The sequence below is a fragment of the Somniosus microcephalus genome, unplaced genomic scaffold, assembly GCF_052327205.1.
Source record: "Somniosus microcephalus isolate GS21.2 unplaced genomic scaffold, FLI_Smic_1.0 unresolved_chr6, whole genome shotgun sequence".
NCBI classification, from domain to species: domain Eukaryota; kingdom Metazoa; phylum Chordata; class Chondrichthyes; order Squaliformes; family Somniosidae; genus Somniosus; species Somniosus microcephalus.
Window position 1 is genome coordinate 31232178 of NW_028225184.1, and position 13612 is coordinate 31245789.

The 13612-nt window shown below is 43.0% G+C and overlaps 1 protein-coding gene across 1 annotated transcript in view; it reads left to right on the top strand.

Annotated features, from left to right (window-relative positions):
* The window catches only part of LOC147087167 (Fc receptor-like protein 5), a 37984-nt gene that overhangs the window by 15559 nt on the left and 8813 nt on the right, over positions 1 to 13612 (top strand). Inside the window, exon 3 of the mRNA XM_085978075.1 lies at positions 11665 to 11958. Within this exon, the coding sequence (XP_085834201.1) occupies positions 11665 to 11958 (294 nt within the window). The remainder of the gene's footprint in view (positions 1 to 11664; positions 11959 to 13612) is intronic.

Below are 13612 nucleotides of genomic sequence, written 5' to 3' on the forward strand. Positions count from 1 at the left end.
GACGCAGTAAATAATGCACTCTTGAGCAGAAAGTTGTAAAGGGACATTGATGGATTGGGTGAGTGGGAAAAATGTAGCAGATGGAATGTAAAGTTAAAAAGTGTGAGATCTTCCATTTTGGACGTAAAACAAGATTCCTGTATTTCCTATTTGGTGAAAAACTGGGGAAAATGGAGGATCAGATAGATTTAGGAATCAAAGTACAGAAATTAGTAAAATCTAGTGGAAAGGTAGGATCATCATTACAAAGACTAGTGGAATGTTAGCCTTTATCTCAAGATGTGGAGATGCCGGAGTTGGACTGGGGTGGACATATGTAAGAAGTCACACATCAACAGGTTATAGTCCAACAGTTTTATTTGAAATCACAAGCTTTCGGAGCGCTGCTCCTTCGTCAGGTGAAGTGGAGGAATGCATAAAGACACAGCTTATATCTCAATATATAGTTTTATCTCAAGATATAGTTTTATCTCAAGATAGCTGGAATTCGAAGTGGAGGAAGAAAGTTGTAGCTGTACAGAGCACTTGATTACGGAGACATGGTTGCAGCGTGACCAAGACTGGGTGCTGAATATCCAGGGGTATTTGATATTCAGGAAGGAAAGTCAAAAAGGAAAAGGAGGTGGGGTGGCACTGTTAGTAAAGGATGACATCAGAGCAACAGTGAGCAAGGATATTTGCTCAGAAAATCAAGATGTAGAATCAGTTTGGGTGGAGCTAAGAAGCACCAAGGGGCAGACAACATTGGTGGGAGTTGTCTGTAGGCCTCCAAACAATAGTGGATCTGTAGGGGATGGCATCAAACCGAAAAATAGAGATGAGTGCAACAAGGGTTGTACAGTAATCATGGGTGGTTTTAATCTACAAATAGGCTGGCCAAACCAAATTAGCATTATTAGAGTGGAGGATGAATTACTGGAGCGTGCACAAGATTGTGATTTAGGCTAGTACGTTAAGGAGCCAACCAGGGAACATGCTATCCTAGGTTGGGTATTGTGCAATGAGAAGGGGTTAATTAATAATTTAGTTGTTATGGATACTTTTGGAAGAGTTACCATAATATGATGCAATTCTTCATTACGATGGAAAGTGAACAATTCCAATCAACCAAATTTTTAACATTACTGTGGAGTAGGAATTCCTGGAGTGTTTACAAGATGGTTTCCTGGACCAATATGTCGAGGAACCAAACAGAGATCAGGCCATCTTAGAATGGGTATTTTGTAACGAGAAAGGATTAATTAGCAATCTTGTTGTACGAGGCCCCTTGAGTCAGACGATCATAATATGATCGAATTCATCATTCAGATGGAGAATGACGTTGTCGACTCACAGGCTTGGTACCTAAATTTAAATAAAGGAAACTACGACAGTCTGAGGCGCAAGTTGGGTAGGTTTGCTTGGGGAATGTCACTCAAAGGGTTGATGGTGGATATGCAATGGCAAACATTCAAAGACCGCATGGATCAACTACAGTATTTGTTCATCCCAGTTTGGCATAAATATAAAACGAAAAATGTGACTCAACCGTGGCTACCAAGGGAATTTAGGGATAGCATAAGATCCAAGGAGAGGACATATAAATTGGCCAGAAAAAGCAGTAAACGTGAGGATTGAGAACAGTTTAGGATTCAACAAAGCAGCACAAAGGGATTAATTAAGAAAGGGAATATAGAAACAAGAGTAAGCTTGCAGGGAACATAAAAACCGACTGTGAAAGCTGTTATAGATATGCGAAGAGAAAAACATAGGTGAAGTCAATCGTAGGTCCCTTGCAGTCAGAATCAGGGGAATTTATAATGGGGAACAAAGAAATGGCCGACCAATTAAATACATATTTTGGTTCTGTCTTCACAAAGGAGGACACAAATTACCTCCCAGAGATGTCGGGGAACATAGGGTCTGATGAAAGGGAGGAAGTGGAAGAAATCAGTATTTGTACGGAAATGGTGTTAGGGAAATTGATGGGATTGAAGGCGGATAAATCCCCAGGGCCTGATAATCTACATCCTAGTGTACTTAAGGAAGTGGCCCTGGAAAAAGTAGATGCATTGCTGATCATCTTCCAAAATTCGATGGAATCTGGAACAGTAACCATGGTTTCGAGTGTAGCTAATATTACCCCACTATTGAAAAAAGGTGGTAGAGAGAAAATGTGGAATTACAGACGGGTAAGCCTGACATCAGTAATGGGGAAAATGCTAGAGTCCATTATAAATGATGTAATAGCAGAGCACTTGGGAAACAGTGACAGGATCGGACAAAATCAACATGGATTTACAAAATGTAAATCGTGCTTGACTAACCTACTGGAATTTTTTGAGGATGTAACTGGTAAAATAGATAAGGGAGAACCAGTGGTTGTGTTGTATTTGGACTTTCAGAAGGCTTTCGATAAGGTCCCGCTTAAGAGACTAGCGTGTTAATTTAAGCAACATGGGATTGTGGGCAAGGTATTGAATTGGATAGAGAACTGATTGGCAGAGAGAAAGCAATGAGTTGGAATAAGCGGGTCTTTTTCTGAGTGGCAGGCAGTGACTAGTGAGGTACCGCAGGGATCGGTCCTTGGACCCCAGCTATTCACAATATATAATAATGATCTAGACAAGGCAACTAGATGTCATATCTCCAAATTTGCAGATGACACAAAGCTGGGTGGTCGTGTGTGCTGTGAGGAGGATGCTGAGAAACTCCAGGATGATTTGGACAGGTTGGCTCATTGGGCAAAAGCATAGAAGATGCAATATAATGTGGATATATTTGAGGTTATCCATTTTGGTGGCAAAAACAGGAAGGCAGATTATTATCTGAATGGCAATAGATTGGGAGAAGGGGAAGTGCAACCAGACCTGGGTGCCCTTGTGCACCAGTCGCTGACGGTAAGCCTGCAGATGCAGCAGGCATTTAAGAAGGCAAATGGTATGTTGGCCTTCTAAGTGAGAGGGTTTGTGTTCAGGAAGAGTGATGTCTTGCTGCAGTTATACAGGGCCCTGCTAAGACCACATCTTTAGTAGTGTGTGCAGTTTGGTCGCCTTATCTGAGGAAGGATGTTCTTACCATGGAAGGAGTTCAGCGAAGATTCACCAGGCTGATACTTGGGATGGCAGGAATGACGGATGAGGAAAGATTGGGTCGATTGTGCTTGTACTCGCTGCAGTTTAGAAGAATGAAAGGGTATCTAATTGAAAGTTATAAAATTCTGACAGGTCTGGACAGACTAGATGCAGGGAGGATGTTCCCGATGGTCTGGGAGCCCATAACCAGGGGTCACAGTCTAAGGATAAGGGGTAGGCCATTTACGACAGAAATTAGGAGGAATTTCTTCACCCAGAGAGTGGTGAACCTGTGGAATTCTCTATCACAGAAGGCAGTAGAGGACAATACATTAAATATATTCAAGAAGGAGTTGGATATATTTCTTAAGGCTAAAGGGTTCAAGTGGTATGGGGAGAAAGCAGGGGCCGGGTTCTGAATTTGGATGATCAGCCATGATCGCATTGGATGGCAGAGCAGGCTCGAGGGGCCGAATGGCCTACTCATACTCATATCTACTATGTTTCTATGTTTCTATGTTTCTAATCCGAAAGTAGGTTCCTTAATCTAAACAAAGGAAAGTACGAAATATGAGGAGGGAGTTGGATATAATAGATTTCGGAGCTTAATTTAATTGCATGACAGTGGATTGCAATGATTAACGTTTAAGGAACGAAAGCAAGAATTGCAAAAGTTATAAATTCCTTTCTGGTGCAAAAACCGAAAAGGAAAAGCGGCCCAACAATGGATAAGCAAATAAATTTAGGATAGAATTAGCTCCAAAGAGAATCCATATAGAGTTGCCAAAAGTAGCAAGCCTGAGGATTGGGAGCAGCTTAGTGTTCAGTAGAAAAGGACCAAGAGTTTGATAAAGAGGGGAAAATAGAGTATGAGAGTAAACTTGGAAGGAACATAAAAGCGGATTGCAAAAGCTTCCACAAGTATCTAAAAAGAAAACGATTAGTGTAGAAAAATGTAGGTCCCTTACAGCCAGAAACGGGCGAGTTTATAATGGGGAACAAAGAAATGGCTGGGCAATCAAACAATACTTTTTTCTGTCTTCACGTAAGAGGGCATTAATAACATCCCAGAAATTGTAGGGTACCTGAGGTCTAGGCAGAACGAGGAATTAAATAATTTAGTATTAGTAAAAAAATAGTGCTGGAAAAATTAAAGGGACTGAAAGCCGATAAATCCCTAGCATCTGATAATCTGCATCCCAGAGTACCATAATAGGTAGCCATGGAAATTGTGGATGCATCGGTTGTCATCTTCCATAATTCTATAGATTATAGAACAATTTCTGCAGATTGGAGGGTGGCAAATGTAACACCACTATTAAAAAATAGAGGGAGAGAGAAAACCGGGAACTACAGACCGGTAAGCCTAACATCAGCAGTAGGTAAAATACTGGAGTCTATTATAAAGGATGTGGTAATCGGACACTTAGAAAATATGAACGGGATTAGAAAATGTCAACATGGATTTATGAAAGGGAAATTGTGTTTGACAAACCTACTGGAGTTTTCTAAGGATGTAATTGGTAGAATAGATAAGAGAAACCTAGTGGATGTGTCGCATTTGGCTTTTCTGGTGGCCTTTGATAAAGTCTCATATAACAGTTTTGTGTGCAAAAGTAACTATATGTGATTGGGGGTAATATACTGGCATGGATTGTTAATTGGTTATAGACAGGAAACAGAGAGTAGGAATAAATGGGTCTTTTTCGGGGTGGCAGGCAGAGACTATTGGGCTACCGCAGAGATCAGTGCTGCGGCCCCAACAATTCACAAAATATGCCAATGATTTGGATGAGGGACAAAATGTATTATTGTGAAGTTTTCTGATGACACATAGCCAGGTTGGATTGTGATTTGTCAGGAGAATGCAAAGAGGCTTCAAGGCGATTTAGAAAAGTTGAGTGAGTGGGCAAATATATGGCAGATGCAGTATAACGTGGATAAATGTGAAGTTATCCACTTAGGTATGAAAAACAGAACGGAAGAGTGCTACTTTAAAGGTAATAGATTGGAAAATGTTGATGTACAAAGGGACCTGGGTGTTCTTGTACACCAGTCGCTGAAAGTAAACATGCAGGTCCAGCAACGGCTAGGAAGGAAAATGGCATGTTGGCCTTCATTGCAAGAGGTTTGAGCACAGGATCAAGGATGTCTTACTACAGTTATACAGGGCCGTGGTGCGACCTCACCTTGAGTACTGTGTGCAGTTTTTGTCTCCTTACCTAAGAAAGGATTTATTTGCACTAGCGGGAGTGCAGCGAAGGTTCACCAGACAGGCTCCTGTGATGGTAGAACTGCCGTATGAGGAGAGATTGGGTCGACTAGGCCTGTAGTCGCTAGAGTTTAGAAGAATGAGAGGGAATCTCACTGAAACGTATAAAATTCTGACAGGGTTTGACTGGGTGTAGGGAGGATGTTTCCCCTGACTGTGGGGACTTGAACGAGGGGTCGCAGTCTGAGTATACGGGGTAGGACATTTAGAACTGAGATGAGGAAAAACTTCTTCATCAGAGGGTGTTGAAACTCTGGAAATCTCCACCAGAGAAGGCTGTGGAGGCCATAGCTCAGAATATATATAAGAAGGAGAGAGATAGATTTCTAGACACAAAAGGCACCAAGGGATATGACGAGAGAGTGGGAATATGGTATTGAGATAGAGGAACAGCCATGATCATATTGAATCGTGGAGCAGGCTCGATGGAACGAATGGCCTACTCCTGCTTATATTCTCTATGATAGACCCCGTCTGGTGGAACTGCATTCAGTTCTGGGCAGTGGACCATATGAATGATATGAAGGCCCAAAAATTGCGGTCAGTCTCGATGGAGCTGCAGAGAACTGAGACTTGCTCTTCGGCACTGCTTAGTTGTGGGCAGCATATGACATCACTAAGGCCAGGCGTGCAGCCTACAGCCAATGAGTAAGTGAAGACACGCCCACAAAAGCAGTGAAAACTAAGTCACGCCCACATTAACCTCTTTCAGTCTCTTCCATTTTAATTACATTTTAAAAAACTTTCCAAACTTCTAAGAACTTCTAAAAATATTTAACTAACTGGTGCTTGTACTTTTTTATATATCCGCCGTTTGTTTTATTTGTTTTCATCAAAACCACAATCTATTGGTCCCTCGCTATACAACCTCTTGTTTTGACACCCAGAAAAAGTCTAACAATGTTTTATATCTCCTACAGGTAATGCTGTTGAACTTCAGAAATACATTCCCAGCCATATTTTCAATGTTAATTTCCAGTATCAAAATATATTTTTCAGACATCATTTAGACTGTTAATAAATAAATCTGCTCTCCACGTTATAGAGGGATTATGCTGTTTGTTATAGAAACATAGAAGATAGGAGCAGGCCATTCGGCCCTGCTCCGCCATTCAACGAGATCATGGCTGATTATCCAAACCCCAGCACCCGGTCCCTACAGCGACAGCCATCCCACACAAGCTCTATCCCCGTAACCCCGCGTATTTAATCCCCCCTAACACTAAGGGCCACTTTTTTTATCATGGTCAATCAACCTCACCCGCACATCTTTGGACTGTAGGAGGAAACCAGAGCACCCGGAGTAAAACCCACGCAAACACAGGGAGAAAGTGCAAACTCCACACAGGCAGTCACCCAAGGCCGGATTTGAACCTGGGTCTCTGGCACTGTGAGGCAACAGTGCTAACCACTATGCCACCGTGCTTCCTTTATGTTGAAAGTACAGAATTGTTCACTGAAATCTGCTAGAAGTTAGAAGGAGTAAGGATACCGATCAGCAATGATCGAATTGAATGGCAGAAACAGGCTCGAGGGACTGAATGGCCTAGTTCGATTCCTATGTTCCTATATGCTAATTATGGTGTGGTTTGCTGAAGTGCTCACATTATTCCAGGTGTAATATATATCTTGCTTAGGTCGAAATTGGTTGACCAAACAGCCCCCGACACTGAACTAAATTGCCCAGAGTTTTGCCCACTCATTAAGGTAGCAATGTCCCATTACAACGGTCTGCTGCTATCGCCAGAATATACAGCTTAGTGCCATCAGTGGAGTTGGATATCTGGAACTTTATTCGTTCCTGTAACTCATAGATCAATGCAGTTAAAACACGAGGCCGCATTACAGAATCCTGGGGACACCACTTGTCACTTTTTGCCAGTTAGATTACAGACACATTATCGCTGCTCTATGATTCGTAACTGCTAATCAATTCAGTACCAATGTCACTAATTTGTCTTCAATTCCGTGCGCTTTACCGGACAAATGCTCGACTTAATATTACGATAACTTATTTTGATCTAACCTGTGTATAATTTTGTTAACAACTCAAGTCCCTTTTTATCCAGCTTCCCTGGCATTCCACTCTCCTTAATTTGCATGAATGATTTATTGGTGAACAATCCACAGCGGCATTCTGTGCCTCTCCTGGCATTCTCTGAAAGGTCCATCGAGATTTCTGTCAATCTTTTCATACGAGCAGCAAAGCCCACTCCCGCTCCTGCTCTGTTGCTGATCACGACACCCATCACTCTTGCTGAAGCCTAATCACACAATCTATTTATCCATCCCAGTCAAGTAATTCACCACTAACCCCTTGGGTTGTTCAATGTGTCAACCAGCACCGCTACCAATTTCCATCCGGATTAATTGTTCACTATTATTATAATATGTACAAAGTGTCAAGTAGAAGGATATACGTGGATCAACATATGTAAGTGAAATCAGGATAACACTTACTACGTAGAAACTAATTTCCGAAATGGGGTTGAAGAGCAGAGGAATCTGGGGGAACAGGGCACAAATCACTAAAATTTGAGACACAATTTAATTAACACATAACAAAACAAAGAACGCCCTGGGATTCATTTCTTAAGGCAGACCACATTGGAGCACTCTCAACAGTTCTGGTCTTAATATTATAAACTGGATATAGAGGCACTGGAGAAGGTGCAATGTATATTTACTACGATGATACCAGACCTGAAATAATGTAACTATCAGAAGAGATTGAAAAGGCTCGGGCACTTTTCTCTAGGTATATAAAGACGAAGGGGTGATGTGAAAAAGCTCTTTAGGATTATGAACGGGTTTGATAGGGCAGTTGTAGAGAACATTTTTCCACTTCCGTGGGAGACCAGATCTAAGGTCCATCAACATAAGATCGTCATTGATGAATCTAATAGGGAATCCAGGAAAAACCTCTTTATCCAGAGAGTAGTTAGAATATGGAACTCGCTAGTTGAGGAGAAGGATATGTTGATGGGGTCAGAAGGAGAGGGTGGGAGGAGGGTCGTGTAGAGCATAACAGCAGACATGGAATTAATGGGTCGAATGACCTGTTTCTGTGCTGCCGTATAATGTAATGCAAACAAACAAGGCAGTTGCAATCCATGTGGGTGATTGCTGAATTGCTTTGATCTATTGGCTTTGCCTGAGACTTGACTCACAATGGCAACATCATGAACCTCGCTGAAGCCTCCCGACGTGCTTCCGCATCCTAGCATCTGTGGTAGCACTGTGGCCCTAATCACCAAATCTCAACGCAGACTCTACTCTTGCTCATCTGTTACCTACACTTACATTCACCCCCTCAACATGATCCACGCTCCTGGTCTCTCCACAAGACATAGTTGCCTTAAAAACTCCAGTCCCATCCGAGTCTCTTACTAAGATATGCTTTCTCCCTTTCATCCCAGGACCTGTTCATTGAGCGACTCCTTGTCCTCAGTGTTTTCAGTTCCCATGTCAGTTTCTCTCCCCACCCCGTGTGTTCGGAGCTCGGCTGTGTTCCTAAACCTCTCCCTCCTCTAATACCCAAACCCACCATCACCTCCCCTAGAAATTTTCATCTCAGTACACTCCTCTATTCCTAAGGTCATCCACTCAGCTGCCTCTGATCCTTCAACTCCTTCCCTTGCCCTGCAAAAGAAACCATCCCCTTATCCCGCTCACCCTGCCCTGAACTTGAATTGCATTTTATTTCCTATTATCTCCCATCTCCCCATATGCCCTATCTGAACTCGTTCTGAGCACGAACACCACCTCCTACTCCCTTGACACAAGAGAGCACAAGTACCTCCCTGCTCTGCAGAAAGTGCCAGGGATTATTTACCATTCACCTGTGAGGAAGGTAAGGACCTCGGGTTAAAGTTTCATCCAAGGTTTGGTATCTCCACAGTGCATCACTCCCTCAGTACTGCAGTGGGCGTGTCGGCCCAGATTATGAGCTCCAGTGTTTGGAATGGGGCTCGAACCCACAATCATCTGACTCAGAGACGAGAGAGTGATAAACACTTACTGCACTGAACTTCGCACATCACAAAGACGGAGAATTCTAAGATTTTTCTCCACTCGCTTTGATGGGTTATCCCACCATTTGCTTGCAACTTTAGATGCCCTGAAAAGTGCATTAGCGCCTTCTGTCGGCGAACAACTCCATCACAAAAGCAGGTCACTAACATCAATCCCTTTCTATTTCGGTAGAGCATAAATTCATAGCATGATACCGTCTCTCAGGAACAGAAGTAGTCCACTGCACCCATCATGTCTGTGAAAGCTGTGTGAAAGAGCTGTACAATTGCGTCCCACACCCCAGGTTTTAAATTAAAGCTGGACATTAGCGCCCTTCAATACATGTCCAATTGAATCATAAGTGTTCCGGTGGAATCTGTATCCAGCACCTTTTCACTTATTGCTTTACCAATCTTAAAATCATCTGAGTGAAGAAATTCTCCGCCGGTCCCTTCTTGTTCCTTTCTCAATTATTTTAAGTCACTGAACTCTATTTCTGGACCCAGTTTCCAGAGGATACAGATTCTCCCTATTTGCTCAAACTTACCCCTCTTAATTTAGAATACACCAATAAGGTTCTCCCTTAACCTTCTCTGCACAATCGCAGATTCTGCAATCTCTCCACGTAACTGAAGTCCCTCACCCCCGGATCATCCTGGTAAACCTTCACTTTACCCTACACAAGTCCTTGACATCGTTCTTAAAGTTTGGTGCCCAGAACACTACACTATACTCCAGCTGCCAGCAAGTCAATGCTTTATAAATGTTTAGCATGATTTTTACCGTAGAACTTCAGCTGAAACCTGAAATTACCCTGAATGAAGAATCTGGCGTGTATTTACCCGGAGAGAACATCACAATTACCTGCAATGGCGACATAAATTCCCCGGGTAGCGATTATACCTTTTATAAAGATGGGGGCAAACTTCCATTTCCCACTACCAGCAGAGTGTCTTACATTGCGTCAACCAGCAGATATCAGCAAGGAGATTACCAGTGCAAGTATGGATACCTTGTCAACGAGCAATGGACCTGGTCCTCACTTAGTGCCTCGGTGTGAGTAACAGTAACAGGTGAGTGAGACGGGCAGCGTTTTTGCAATATCACAACTGGTAAGTTTTTTATTTATCTGGAGAGACTAGATGAGATGGTTTTGTACCTTAAAGCTGAAAAGAATAAGGGGCGGCTCAATAGAGATGTTCAAAATTATAAGGGTTATCGACAGAGTAAATAAAATAGAAACTGAACCAAAGGCACAGATTTAAGATCATTGGCAAAAGATCCAGAGAGGAACTAAAGAGCACTGTGTTACACGGCGAGATGTTGTGATCTGGAATGCCAAGCCTGGAAGGGTGCTGGAGACATATTCAATAGCAACATTCAAGAGGGAATACATTTTTGATGCATAGTAATGACCTGGACTTGGTTATACAGATCATAAGTCTCAAAGTTGGCAGACGAGAGGAAACTCGGAAATATAGTGAGCAATGAGGAGGACAGTAATAGACCTCCGGAGGACAATTACACAATCCCAAACCAGCGACCTCCACCAACCAGAAGACAAGAGCTTCAGGTGTATGGGAACACCATCACCACCAGGCACCCCTCCCACTCTCAGACCATCCTGACTTGGAAATATATTGTAATTCCTTCATTTTTCATTGCATTAAACCGTGGAACTCCCTGCGGGAGCACTGTGTGAGCACCTTCCCCAAACAGATTGCGTCGGATCAAGAAGAATACCCACCCCCATCTTCTCAAGGCCAACTTGATATCGGGAAGAAATGACGGCCTTACCATCAGCGGCCTCATCTGGAATGATTCAAAAATATTTTGGGACCACCGAAATAACTCCATTATTTGAAATGCGAATCCGCAGAGTTAACGTGGAGGTTCAGTAATCTTACCACATGTTCATCTTCGCTAAATTAGCAGAAATAGCGATGCCCAATTAAGCATTTTCCTTGTTCCGCCTGTATTCCAGAGTAAATTTTCTGGCCTAATATCTGACTTTGGAAAGAGAATCGAAGCTGATTTATTTTCTTTGACTCTGCCATTTGATTTCCTACATTTCAGCTGTGACTTGAGCTCCAAAGCATTAGATTGTCTGTGAAGCGATTTAGGAGTTGCTGAGTTCCTGAAAGGTGCTATATAAATGCAAGTTTTCTCTTGCTTTTAATCAGGTCCCGAACTCCACTTTTGTGGAATCTCAGTCCCCAATGAAAGGACTTCCCTCCAACGTAGCACAATCACTTTTGAGTGAACAAATGACATGAACAACCGCAGATCTATTTCTAATTGTGCTTTCCGTCAATTTTACCTCAGATCCGCTAACAAAGCCAGTGATGTCTCTTGAACAACTGAGTGGGGTGTATGTAGTAGGAGAGAGGGTCACCATTACCTGCACTGTGACCGGAGATTATCGCAATAAAGCCTTCTACTTTGACAGAGATGGCCCAATGCTGTCCTCTAGCCCAATCGTAACAAAGGGCAACATTGCAACATTCCTGATTACACAGCGTAACCAAAGAGGGCGGTACCAATGCCAATATGGAATCTCCTTCAATGGAAGGCAATTATTTTCCCCGCTGAGTGAGGCTATTACGCTGACAATAGTAGGTGAGTAACAGGGGGCAGAGTTTATTAATATGTCTATGCAACATGCTTGGTATTTTCAAAAATCCATGTGTTATTCACAATACCAAAATGAAATGTTTAACGTTAGGAGAAAGGAATAAAAGCGAATGGCCTTTGATCTCATTGCTCAAAGCTTGACAGGATCCGTGTAACAATGGCCCTGAATACACCGCTGTGCATCTACGGTTATTAACAGCAATACTGAGATATTGCACCTGAAATTTGTCTCGGGTGGAGGAGCAAAAAAGACGAAAGGGAATCGGCTGCACGTTTTTACGCTATCCGATTCCATTGTGTGTGATATTAAACCTACTCGCTCAGCAGAAAACTGGCCGGTGGTCATTTACATTGTCCTGGCTATATCCAGCTCACAGCTTACAGCTCATGGTGGGCAATTGTGAGCAAATCCACCAAGCGGGAAAGAGCTTGTTTCGGGCCGGTTTCACGATTTACACTCCGCCCGATTTTACCATTAATTCACTTCAGTACAACGTAAAATCGGGTCGGCTGATTGGGTCACAACCTTTCGGAAATTACTTTCATTTGACTTCAAGGAGAGTATAATAGTGTGGGGTGAAAAGCGGATTGCAGAACCGTTCACGCCCGGCGGGATATTGATTTCTTGTTATCCTCACAGCTCATCCTGTGTGTATAAGGGAACAATGTCAGAGCGGCAGATAACCTCAGACCGAAGTGATACCGTGGAGGTAACGGTAATGGGTAAGAATCAATTTTTTCACTGTAATACAATCGGATATCACTGCTTGTCTCTCACATAATGACAATATAGGAGAATGAAACATATGGCCTGCGGTAGCATTACATGGGCGATAGCGATTTGCCGCTCGTTTTATGACCCGCCTGATTATGTTTTCCATTTAATTATGTGTACAAAATCAAATTGCGGCCGCCTGATTCAAGGATCCGCCGAAGAAAATGTTTATCACTAGAGGTTCGAACAATCAACGATTAGTGCCACAATGACAGCACGGCGCCAGGGATTTAACCCCACTGAGTGTACTGTCATCTCAAGAAGCTCTGCAAGCTTACAGGAGAATCTGCGTGCTGAGATTTTCAATAAGATCTTGATATGCACGATATTTTAATCTAATTATCTCGTGGGTTTCCATCTCTCTCCCTGCATTGCATTTCGATAGTATTTCAATTCCACGGGACCTTCACCAGCCAGAACGACAAGGGCAGCAGACTCATGGGAGCAACATCCGCTCCAAATTAACCTCCACATAAACACTGTGACTACTAGAGCTGGTCTGAGGCAGGGAATTCTGTGGCGAGTGTCTCACCTCCTGACTCCACAAAGCCTTTCCACCATCTCTTTGCACAAGTCAAGAGTGGGATTGAATACTCTCCACATCTCTGGATGAGAGCAGCTGCAACTCAGGAAGCGTGACACAATCCAAGACAAAGCAGGTCACTTGATTGGCAATTTATGCAGCACTTTAAACATTCACTCTATCCACCACCGGCACAAAGTGGCTGCAGTGTTTACCATCTACAAGTTGCACTGCAGCAAGTCACCAAGACTTCTTCGGCAGCACCTCCCAAACCTGCAACCTCTCCCACCTAGAAGGATAAGTGCAGGAGGCGCATGGGAACACCACCACCTCCAAGTCAC